This window comes from Phlebotomus papatasi, chromosome 3 (assembly GCF_024763615.1).
Source record: "Phlebotomus papatasi isolate M1 chromosome 3, Ppap_2.1, whole genome shotgun sequence".
Classification (NCBI taxonomy): domain Eukaryota; kingdom Metazoa; phylum Arthropoda; class Insecta; order Diptera; family Psychodidae; genus Phlebotomus; species Phlebotomus papatasi.
Genome location: NC_077224.1, coordinates 35,338,670 through 35,351,804, shown reverse-complemented (window position 1 = coordinate 35,351,804; position 13,135 = coordinate 35,338,670). Strand labels below are relative to the sequence as shown.

The window sequence follows — 13,135 nt, the reverse complement described above, 5'->3', positions numbered from 1 at the left end:
TTTTAAGCAAAACCATTTTTTAAATATAAACTACAATACTCAAACATAATATTTTTCATTAGAGTGAAAATTATCATTCATTGGAATTGTCAGAAAAATTACTTAAATTATTAGGCTAATTTTGTCCCTATTGCTCATAGGTGAAAAAAATGCACGGAATCAGAATCTGTTGGATTTTTTAAGTTTAGATGTAAGACGTTTTATTGATTTTGTTTATCCGTTTCATTTTTATTGCTGATTTTCGGTCCGCGAAAACTGTCTCGTCGTTAAAGGGTTAAGGACTTTATCTATGTTACTGTGCATAAATTTTAGTTCTATGATTAAGTTAAATATTAATTTTGGGTCTTAAAATTGAAGGTGTATTTCAAATATGGTGTTCCACAATTCGACCAGTCTACGAATCATAGTAAAGTGAAGCTTTTTTTCACTGAAATATTGTTCTATTTTGCAACAATTCCTAAAAGTGTATTTACTTATTTTATTTTAATGAATTCTTAATTTTAAGTGTTATCCGTGAAGTATACAAAAAGCCTAAGTTAAATTAGTTACTTTATGTTTATAGTTTTGTGGTTTATTTAATTTTAAGGAAAGATGGATGGTCGAGTAGAGGAACCCCATGCGGTCGAGTAGAGGTTACACTGATATTGAAGTGGTCGAATAGAGGAACACTTTGCATTTTTGAGACATTTAACTCTTTCGTCTCCTTTGGGACACTGGGTACCCATGGAAAAAACATTTTTTTTAGATTATCTAGAATCGATAAAAATCCGATTCTTCTGGATAAGTACAAACTATAAGGATGTCCAAATCTAGGATATTTTTTGCAGGATCCCAATTAACTCCTGAGCTAAGATATTCTTGGTCAAAAATCGTGAATTTTCGATTTTCTGCTTCCTTGCAGATATTGTGACTTTTTTGATATTTCTAGACCCGAATAAGGAAAAACCTCTCGGGGTCAATAAGTATGATAACTAACAATTACAGATTGCATAAATTCGAAAAATATGTTTTTCTTAAATTTTCAAAAAACTTGTTCAAACTTTATGGGAACTCTCGTCCGCAAAAATCTAGAGGTCAAATGTAAGGTTATCCCGCCAATGGCCGCCATTTGCTTTTGACACCAAAACCTTGTAAGAAAATTCCAAGCGGGAGCGAAATTTTTGCCAATATGCCCGATAATTTTGACATTTGGCAGCGAGGGAGATTGCTTTCAGGGAAGTTTTTCCTATTCTTCCAGATTTTGGTGAATTCTGATTGTCCAGGAAGTGTTTTTTTTGGCTCTTGAGAAAACTTAATGTGTCTGCAATAACATCGTGTTGAGAGAAATGTGTGTTAAAGTGTTATGAGGAATCTGTTGGCAAGCAGGAGCTAGGTGTCTTTTTTTAGCACTTCCTGGACATCCCACAAGATAATGGTCAATATTTCTTCTTGTTTTAGTGATCAACATTGTAAAGGAGTCATTTGACACGCAAAAATAATTCACAAAATTGATATTATTGGCTTTTGGAAAATTGAAATTTGTCCAAGTTTGTCTCCTTTTCGTTCTTTTGGGGACGAGAGTTCCCATGAGTTTTCCAATTTCCCAGAGGCGGAGAAAATTCTTTTTCTACAAAAGTATCATATTTGACCACTAAGACTTACAATAAAGTGAGTTTTACTGAAATTCGTTCGCTGGATATGTTGTGGTCCGGAAAGAGTTAATTTTTTTTTTTATAATTTTAAATTATATTATGGCTAAATGAAGTTCAGAATTAGATAGATAAAGATCTATTCTATAGTTTTAGGTAAAAACCCTATCAAAAAATACAAATTATAACTGTTTTTTTTTAACAAAATCTATCCTTAAGTGGTCGACATAGGGTACTTTACCTTAAATGCAAAAAAATAATAAAGATTCGGTATTTTACGTCCCTCAATGTTGGAGATAAATCTATTCGTCTTAGATCTTTAAATCGGTTTTTATAGCATGATTCATATTCTCCGATAAAGACATCTTTAATTATAAAATGTTATTTTACGGTGAGTTGAATTTTGGGGGTAATGCCTCCGGCACACCTTTTACATTGGTATAATTTCATGAAATCAAGATTTGCATCTCCTTCTCAAAAGATTTGTATTAGCCTATCCCACTCTTTCGTACACAAAGTTGGACTTAATTAAACTTTATTTAGTGATTTAGTGTGATGTTTAAAAGAAGAAGTGTGTAAAAGAGTAGAATAGACATATGCAAAGCTTTTTAAGCAATGAAACTGATACCTTGGGATTCTCGTTCAGAATCAGGAGAAATCATTTATTAGTTTTATCTTGAAATTTGGAACAAAATATTAACTTTTTCATAATCAATTTCATCAATGACGTTGTTGAGCAAGGATAGCTTTATAAAGGTTTAAAGAATTATTACTGTTCGTTGGAGAGGAATATATTAATTGCTCATATATAACAAAAAAGAAACTAAATGCACTCTAGCTCCACTAGCTTTTCATAGAAGACTCTTATATATAATAGATATAATAAATTGAAAAACTTTTAATGTGGTCTTCCTTCAATTCTTTCTGTTCTCTTTTTGTTCAAAGAAAATTTATTTTTCAAGAGCTGCAGAGAGTATTCGAATCACGAGGTTATTTTGTCCATTTGTGTTTAAAATTGCCAAAACTGATATTGAGGAACAATATTGTATTGTTAAAGACCGAAAATGAAACTTTTCGCGTAAATTCAGGAAAAGGAAACACATGCTACGCATACTGATCGAATTAGTGAGTAACGGTCTATTCGTCTGTACAGATCCAAATTTCAAAGTCGCAATATGGGCAGTTTGGTTATTTAATTAATTTTTATTCGACTCTACCCAAAATCGATTTTTTTCATTTTTGGATATGTTCTAGAGATTATCCAGGCGAACATTTCGTCAATATACGAAAATATCGTTGAATCATTCCTAATAACGGTTTTTCAAGGTCAAAGGTTAAAAAGACACTAGAGTGCGCATTTATCAAGCAAATGGGGTCATGTTTGGGGTCGTTGAAAAGGTCTTGAAATTTCCGACAAAACTAAACCGGTTTCAATCGGTTTTCAATCGGTAATGAACCGGTTCATAACCGATAAAAAAAATTTATCTGAAAATCAATCATACTTACTTTTAAAACTATTTTGGGGGATCTTTTGAGAGATTTGTGAATCGGTTGAGAACCGGTAAACAGTAAATAATGCGAAAGTACTTTTGCGGTATAGCCACCCTTTTTTTGAATACATCACGGCGCTCCTGTAACTTATTCCAAATCTCATGTGGGGACAGAAAAAATGCTTATTAAAAATGTTTCAAAATGTTTGTGAATTTCTACTGAGAACTTACGAAATGCTCGTAAATCGTATAGCACAATAAAAAGTTCGTAAAAGTTTGTACTGTCTTATCTCTCAAACATTTACGAACAAATGTTTGTAAAAGTACAAAATATACTCGTCAAATTCATGATTATGTTACGACCAATATTTGTGAAAAAATAAAAACTTTTACAAACCTTTTAGTGGGTTATACAATTTGCGAGTACTTCATAATGGCTCTCTAAAATTGTCTGTGTCTTTATATTTTCCGAAGAATTTCCGATTTCACGAGGCATTATATTCGCCCAGAAAACTTGCGTCATTCAGGTCAATTATTTCAAATTGCACAGTTTAACACGAAAAATTACACGAAATTAATATTACACATTTTTAGATTACACGTTTTTCTGAATTACACATTTGTGTAACTATACAAGAATAATCGTGGTAAAAGAATAAACAAACCATTATCCTTGTAATTTTTACTGTGGTTTTGTAAAAAATATCTAGTTTATTTTATAAATAAAATTAAAAGCGCGAAAACATAATTTGTACACATAAGGAATCACATGAATCGCTGAATGCAAAATAAAAAATATAAAATATTTTGGCCAGCTCTACTTGTGAACTTGTTGTGATGACAAACCGCCAAACCTTTAAGGAAGTCCCACGAGATTCTCTTGTCAAAGGGAAGACCTTAGATTCTTTCCGGGGATTACAATACCTGGGATTCTTTATTTCATAAGAATCACAGCTAAAACTTACATCTCAATTTATGTATGATTTTTAAATATTAATTGTTTCTTTCTCTTTATTAAAAATTGGGTAACATACGGTAAAAGTAAATTTTCGGTTTTCACTAATTCTTCATGTCGAATGATTGTTTCTTATTCATGACTTTTTTTTTGTTTGTTATTATAGAAAAGAAAGGATTGGGCATTTTTCCATTCTTAATGTTAATTAAAATCCTGATTAAAATATCTTTAATGCTACAGCACCTACTTCTACTTCTTGTTTCTGCTTTTTTTTTTTCCTTATAAAATGTCTCGATTCATCTATCCTTCAAATTTTCGATTTTCTTTTAATTAATAAATTTAAAACTTGGTAAAACGACGTCTCTCGATTAACTTTTAATTGGATATTTTGGTGTGTGTTTTTTTTTGTGAAAAAGTTTTGTGATATAGTTTAATTTCTCAAAAAGTAAATAGAAAATTGAGGTAGAAAATTTGAGAGAAATGAATTAAAAACTTTAGGATTAGTAATAAATTGTGGAAACCTGTGAAGTTCTTCCAGATTGAATGGCTGCAGAAGATTATTCCTTTGCAGATATTTTTGTTTATAGTTTACTACAAACGAAATGTTTTTCTTTCTCCCAAATTTTCCAACAATTTTCCCGTGAAACTCATTGCATTTTTTATTGTTTGTAAAAAAGAGTTTTACGGCTCATTTTCAAATTTAATCCAAAAGTTATTTGCGAAATGTGAGGTTATTTTGAATCTAACATAAAAAGTAATCTGGAGCATATTTAAAGTGAGTTAATTAAGTTCCTTTTTGTGTTCTATTGGGATATGTTCTGATATAACTTGTCTGAAAGAAATTAAAGGTTACATAGCATGCCTTATTTATATGCCAACATAACCTCAAAATGCTATAACCTATAAAAAATCTCTCAGCCCCAAAAATGCTTTACAATTAAATAAAATTTCCTCACAATAAAATTGTACTTGAAATTTTGCAATTTCTGAATGAAAAAGATTATGCCATTTTAATGCTTAACAACTTAACCTCTCTTTGGCTTTTCTTTTGTTCTATTTTTTTCTTTTTAAGGATACATTTATGGCATTAGGTTTGCAACTCGAAAATATCAAAAAAAAAAAAATTTGGCAAGTTATGTAATTTTTGTTTGGTAAAGTCAAATTTCTCCGCATATGAACTGTTTCTTGAATTTTAGGAATGGAATACAATAGTCCAGGATTCCATTCTTCTTGGTTGTCCTTCAAATGTTCTGAAAACGCCAGGAAAATACTTAAAATATCAAGCCAAAAAAATGTTGAGAAAATTTATTATGAGAAAAAGACGTTGCTATTTTTTAGGTTAGAATGAACCTAACCTCACATTTCCAATATAACCTCTTGACCAAATTTAAGGAATTATCACCCCAAAATTTTACAATTAATTGCAGTACAATCTTTCAGAAAAAATGAAAGAATTTCGTTAGATTTTTATGCATTTTAAAGAGTCTCAATAGTTGCTCTATTCTTTTTTTTTATCAATTCAACTTGTAAAATGTGTAGATTTTTTTAATTAGATGCTGTACGTTTTTTTATAATATATATATATTTTAAATTTATCATAATTATAAAAACTATTTTACTGAGTTAAAGTTTTTCCTCACCTTCCTTTTAAAACTTCTTTTTTTTTTAATTAATATGTTCAAGTTATTTTGTCTTATTGTTTTCACTTTTCTTCAATTCTTCCTTCCTTCAATATGACAATATTCTTCTCCGTTTTTTTTTATCAATTCTCGTCTCCTCTAATTAATTATATTTAGTTTTTACTTGAATCTTGTTTTTTTTTTTGTTATTACACTCCGCACGTGCCTGCCTCCGTTTTTCACTAGATCACAATGTGTCAATAATGGTAAAATTTTTATCGATTTCTATCTCTATCAATATCTCTAAAAATTTCTTCGCTAGATAACTTTTTTTGTGAATTGATGGATTTCTTTTCTCACTGAAGATTTTCTTTCTATTTTCTTTTTTCTCGATGGTATTTTCTCTTTCTTTTTTTTCTAAAGTTCGTGCCTCTTGCAACGTTCTTCCTTTCTGAAAATCCTTCAAACTTTCTCAGTGATGTTCGAGAAAATAAGTGATAAAATGAGAAAGAAATTAAAAGAAACCAACAATTAAGCAATTAAAAAAAACAAGTGGATAAAGTTTTATTTCAAAATACCCTTCAATGAAATTACTGTAAGTTCTCACTTTTGTATCATGCTGATGATTTTGGAGAGGAGAATTTGGTGAAGAATGTTGGTGCGAGTTCAAATAAAAGGTAATTCAATAAAGGAAGTTTTTTTTTCCTCTTGAAATAGGAAACACAAAATTCATTACAAAAGCTAGATATATGTGAAAGCTTTGGTATATGAAATGAGGGCAAATATTCTCTGGTGGATTTCTGGTTTTCCTCTGCAATGTCTTTAGCTATTTCTTCACTTTGTTTTTTTTTATAGTTTTCGTATTCCTTTTTTTCCTATTTTCCGTACAAAAATCATATTTCTGAGAGACATTAAAATACAGAACTCAAACGAATATATTTACGTCAAATTTACCCAAATCCTGTGCGAGAGTGTTTATATTCATTTTCGATTTTGAATTTCATCTAATTTTGACCACAACTTTTTTTTAACAACTTTGCTCATTCACCTTTTATACTTTAATTTAAATTTTGTATTGAGAAAGTTTCTTTGTTTTGTAATTGCTTTTTTTCTTCAATAATACAAGAGAGAGAAATTTATTTATTTATTTGCCTTTAAACTATTGTCTTTTTAATCCTAATTTAGTAGATTTTTTTTCAGAATCCTTCATAAATTTACGACCTGTTTTTTAGAACTTTTCTAAACTCATCCTTAAAAAAGACTTTTCGCATATGAATGGAAATTATATTTTCCCAATAATTATACTTATGGGCGGTGACTAAACGACTCTTTTACAAATACAAACCACGCCCCTTTAGGTTCTGATCCTGGGGAATATTTAGTTCGTAAATTTTAGCTGTAAAAATTATTAGCTAAATGACATTTATTGCAAGGAAAGTCTAATCCCTGATAATAAACTTACATTGCATGATAGCCTGATCATTTACTGCAAATTTTTTCGGGCTGAGTATGCTCAAGAATCAGCATGAGTCTATTTTGAGACTTTTAGAACTACCAAAAATGTCAAGGATAGCAAAAATTAAGTGATGCCCTACGAACGTGATGACCTGTCTGTTGGAAGAGTCCCTTATTCACTGATCGAATATCTCCATCTATTTTGAGTCAGTCATAACAACCAACAACGAAATATCTACAGAAGTCTGTTGCTGAAAGCCAACATAACTTAATTCAGTCTATCTTAGATTGTTCTGGTCCAAAACTTGAATATACGGTCTACAGTTCTACCGTATATGTCTAGTCTAGGATTTTACAAGGAGTGAATAAGTATGGTCCAATGACCATTACTTGTGAGCAAACTGAACGAACTACATGATCGGCTGATTGGCGTCGATCAGTGTCCATCATCGACTGATCGCGAGAATCAGTTTTCATGACCGATCGTTCCGATCAGTCGCCATCACAGGCTGTTCGCACCGATTAGTCTTCATGGTCGGCTGATCGGGCTCGAACAGGGCCCATAATTAGATGATCACGTCAATCAGTTTTCATGATCAGCTAATTGTGCTAATCAGTCTCCATCATCGACTGATCGAGTCAACCAGTCTTTATAAAAGGCTGATTGTACCGATCAGTCTCCATCATTGGCTGTTCGTGCCGATTAGTCTTCATAATCGGCTGATCTGCCTCGATCAGTGTCCATAATCGGCTGATCGCGTCAGTGTTTTCATGATCGGCCGATCTTGTTGATCAATTTCCATTATAAGTTGTTCGTTGCGATTAATCTCCATGATGGATTTATCGCGCCAATCACTGTTTATAACCGACTCATCGCGCCAATCAGTTTTCATGATCGGCCGATCGTACTGATCAGTTTCCTTCCTCAGCTTATCGCGCCAATTACTTTTCATGATCGACTGGTCGTTCCGAATAGTCTCCATGATCGGCTGGTCGACCTCGATCAGTGCCTATGATTGGCTGATCGTGCCAATCAGTTTTCATGATCGGCTGATCGTACTGATCAGTTTCCTTCATCAGCTTATCGCGCTAATTACTTTTCATGATCGACTGGTCGTTCCGAATAGTCTCCATGATCGACTGGTCGACCTCGATCAGTGTCTATGATTGGCTGATCGTGCCAATCAGTTTTCATGATCGGCTGATCGTATTGATTAGTGTCCATCATAGGTCGTTCGCGCCGATTAGGCTCCAGGATGGGATGATCGCGCTAATCATAATTGGTTGATCGTGCGGATCAATCTCCGTGATTGACTGATCGCTCCAATCAGTTTTCATTATCGGCTAACCATGTTGATCAGTCGCCATCATCGGCTGATCGCGTCGATTAGTTTTCGTAATCGGTTTATATCGCCAGTCAGTTCCCATGTTTGAGTGAATGGAAGCAATACTGAACCGTAAGTAGTAGACCTGTTTATTCCCTGAACTACTAGACCTTACGTATTAGGGTGAAACATGGATCCTTAGCAAATAAAAATGCGAACTCTTAAATCCAAATTTTTAAATCTGTAATTGATCTGGGGATACAGAGACTAAAGTGACACCTAGAAATTCCCAAAAATCGCTTACGAAGATTAATTAGGATTAAAAAGACAATACTCGAGCTTAATTCAATTGGAGAAGAGAAAGTATTACATGTTAAAACAAAAATTTAGAGAAAATTTTTTTTCAAATTTATCGTAAGTTTTTCACACGTAATTATCTCAGTATTTCTTTTTTTTCCAAAACACTTGAAAAAGGGCTTTAAATTCATACTGTATGCTGGTCTTTCTTAAATCTTTCTTATTATGAAAAAAACAAAAATTATCCATAAAACCACAATATTCCATCGAAAAGTTTGTTTTTACAATTCTTTCTATTCATGTCCATTTCTTTTCTGGGGATTTTCACATTCAGCTGATAGTCCTATTTAGTTTAATGCAGGAGTGCTAAAATTAAATTTGTATCTGTTAAATCTTAAAATAATCATGTTATACTTCTTTTCTTTCCACTATACAATTATTAACAAAAAATAGGAAATTTAAAAATAAGGGATATTTTGGATGATATTTCTCACTTTGTCTCAAACTTGCCTCTACATTTTCTTTTTCATTTAAAACATTCGGCATTAAACACCCATTTTTTTTCAGTACAATTATAACATCTATTTTAATCGTGACACTGAATATCTATATCTTCAATATTTTCGTGAATTCTTTTCATGGTTTTTCTTTTGAATCCTTTTTTTTAATAAATGTTTTATCGATCATGAAAATGAAAGTGATTTTTTTTTCAAAGGATGATTGCGTTATTTTCAATTTTTTTGTCTTACCTTTTCGAAATGAAGCATGATATATGGTATATATAAAAAATCAAACACCAAAATGAAAAATCTGATGTATAAATCAAAAACCTAAAAAAAAATCATATTCAAATCAAACGATTAAAAAAAGAGTTGTATGATTCCTTTTTTTCTCTTGATGATGCTTCTGATGTAGCTTAAAACATGTCTAGAGAACGACATCCGGCAGGGCGTGCGGCCTGGCCTAGGCTCGCATCTGAGATTCGTGAACGATTTTCCGTTCTTTGTAGTAGATTTCTTCAGATTCCTTGTCGCACAGTAGGAGGACAACGGCTCCAAATAAGAAAATGGCAGCACCCCAGCCAACACCATACGCCCACCCAAATTCCCATATTGGACGATTACCCAAGTTCAATTCGGCCGCAAAGCAGACTGGATACAAAATCAAGGCGATCAGGATGGAGATCACTGCAAATACAATGCATTATTTTAGTTTCTCAATTCTGAGAATCCCATAAAAGAATTAATTTTCTCTTATATGGGTTTTCTAAATTTTTATAGAGAGTAAACTCAAGTGCCGTAAAATTTAGGACAGTGACCACAGTGACCGCCTGCAGTGACAGTAGCACACTTTGAATATCAGAAAAACATCTGTCCGCCCGGCTGTCGTCAGCTCTAGAGGCCAAACGATTAGAGATAGCGACTTGAGAACTAAGGGGGATCCCCCATAAGTCGTTCCAAGGATCGTTAATATGCCCCTCATTTTCACCAACACCTCTCCTTCTCATCCAAAGCTATATTTTTTGAGATTGCTGGAAAACGCGTCGTGGGATTTTTTTTTCATTTTTGGATATATTTTAGAGATTACCCAAGCTGTCCGCCTGCATGCTAACGTCGTTAACTTAACGATCCTTGGGTCAATAATTAGACAATTGACCATGTGTGAAAATACCGTTGAATCATTCCTAATAACGGTTTTTCAAGATCAAAGGTAAAAAAAGCGCAAGAGAACAATTTTGCACAACTTTAAAGACAACGCGTGTATAAGCGAAATCAATGAAATAGTAGTTTCATAGTTTTTAAAAAGATTTTTTCGGTAATTTATTATTATTATTATTATAGAACTATGCTGTGGTTATACTGCTTTATGCTAAATTAACGCAGCCACAAAACACTTGGTCCACTAATCACTGAACACAGCAATCACCAACGGTTTTATATCTTTCGCTATCTGACAAATAAATGTTGTACGATAATAAACAGTAAAAGACATAAAACCGTCGCTGATTGCCTTGCTTAATAATGGGTCTATCTAGGCGGTTTGTGACTATTAAATGATTTTTCCTTTTAAAAATTCATTAATATAATTATCCCGTACTTTTAACTGAGATTTCTATACGTTTAGTTGTGAAAAGGTTAAAATTCCGAAAGCCAAAATCCCGAATACCAAAATTCCGAATGGGTCGAAATCCCAAAAGCCATAATCCCGAAAGCCAAAAAAGCTGGAAAAGCCAAAATCTCAAAAGTCCGAAATCTAGAATAGGCCAAAATTCTGAAAGCCAAAATTCCAAAAGTCCGAAATCCAGAATGGGCCAAAATTCCGAATGGGTCGATCTCCTAAAAGTCAAAATCCCGAAAGCCAAAATCTGGAATGGGCCAAAATTCCGTAAGCCAAAATTCGGGAAGCCTAATCCCGAAAGCCAAAATCCCGAATGGGTCGAAAACCTAAAAGCCAAAATCCCAAAAGTCCGAAATCCAAAATAGACCAAAATTCCGAAAGCCAAAATCCCGAATGGGTCGAAATCCTAAGTCAAAATCTTGAAAGCCAAAATCTGGAATGGGCTAAAATTCCGTAACCCAAAATTCCGGAAGCCAAATTCCGAAAGCCAAAATCCCGAATGGGTCAAAATCCTAAAAGCCAAAATTCTGATAGCTAAAATCCGGAATGGGCTAAAATTCCGTAAGCCAAAATTCCGGAAGCCAAATCCTGAAAGGCAAAATCCCGAATGGGTCGAAATCCTAAGTCAAAATCTTGAAAGCCAAAATCTGGAATGGGCCAAAATTCCGTAACCCAAAATTCCGGAAGCCAAATTCCGAAAGCCAAAATCCCGAATGGGTCAAAATCCTAAAAGCCAAAATTCTGAAAGCTAAAATCCGGAATGGGCTAAAATTCCGTAAGCCAAAATTCCGGAAGCCAAATCCCGAAAGGCAAAATCCCGAATAGGTCAAAATCCTAAAAGCCAAAATTCTGAAAGCTAAAATCTGGAATGGGCCAAAATTCCGTAAGCCAAAATTCGGGAAGCCTAATCCCGAAAGCTAAAATCGCGAATGGGTCGAAATCCTAAAAGCCAAAATTCTGAAAGCTACAATCCGGAATGGGCCAAAATTCCGGAAGCTACCCGAAAGCTAAAATCCCAAATGGGTCGAAATCCTAAAAGCCAAAATTCTGAAAGCAAAAATCCGGAATGGGCCAAAAACTGGGAAGTCAAAATCCCGAAAGTCAAAATTTCGAATTGGTCGAAATCCCGAAAACCTAAATCTCAAAAGTCCGAAATCCAAAAGGTGTCAAAGTTCCGAAAGCCAAAATCTGGAATTCTTGTCCTACTCCTATGATTGGGTCTGCACTTATTTGAGGTAAAGGGCAATTATTCTACACATTATCCTCCGTATAATTCCGTCCCCTTCACGTGTTTGACCATTCGGAATTTGGACTTTTCGTGGTTTTAAGACCTATTCAGGATTTTGACCCATTCGGGATTTTATGTTTTTAAACTCTTAAATCAGTTACTATTGAACTAGATCTCACCAAACGAAAAGATTTCCCTCTGATTGATAAAACATACAAGATCTCCCTTGAGAGATTTTGGATGTATATTTGAATGCTAAAATGAAGTAATTTATCTGTTTGAGGAAAAAAGCTAGTGTTTATAAAGTTCTAGTTTCATATAAAAACTGTGAATTTCAATGTGAAGTAACAAGTTTGTTTGGGTTCAACTTAAACTTTCTCTTGATAGAGAATAAATTAAGAATCTATTGTTGGACTGGAAGCAACTTAAAGTAGATGATTCTTTTTCCACTCTACAGGTTTGTAGTACTGCATAATAATTATTATTATTATTTGGGTAATAATTGAGTTTCAACTTACATGCTACGAGCATAACGAGCACGGCAATTCGGTAGAACTTGTATTTCATGTTGTGATCCTGTGTCCTGAGCCCCAGCCCAGTAAGAAGTGTGGCGATTGCATCTGTGATTAGTGTAATGATGCACAGTGCTGCTGTAGCTTTGATGTAAGCAGCATCGCGGCTCGGATAGCATCCTGGTGGATCCTGAAGATTGAACGGAAGTGGTGGCACAACATCCTCCTCGATACAGTGCACAAATAACCCCTGACGCCAACCCTCAGCCATTAACCAGTCGGTGGATGCCAGAGCCATGATCATCAGAATTATAACAATCACGCCGCAGATGAATGCAATCACCTAGTAAAAGAGGTGAAAATATATTTTATACACAAAGTTCCATAGTAAAAGTGCAAGGAGACACATCCACAGATGGGAATGAAGAGATATTTTCATGCCATTCTCATTCCTTTTCACTGACACAAATCGGTGAGAAAAACCACTAAAATTTCCCCATCAACGAGC

General features: G+C 33.6%; 1 protein-coding gene across 2 annotated transcripts in view; it reads right to left on the bottom strand.

The window, feature by feature from the left end:
• Window positions 1–4,111: 4,111 nt before the first annotated feature.
• The window catches only part of LOC129805449 (transmembrane protein 47), a 29,388-nt gene continuing 20,364 nt past the window's right edge, over window positions 4,112–13,135 (bottom strand). For both annotated transcript variants that reach the window (XM_055853361.1, XM_055853363.1), the window contains 2 exons: window positions 12,634–12,970; window positions 4,112–9,956 (listed from right to left, as the gene is read on the bottom strand). In XM_055853361.1, coding sequence (XP_055709336.1) covers window positions 9,733–9,956; window positions 12,634–12,970 — 561 coding nt within the window. In that variant the 3' untranslated portion in view covers window positions 4,112–9,732. The remainder of the gene's footprint in view (window positions 9,957–12,633; window positions 12,971–13,135) is intronic.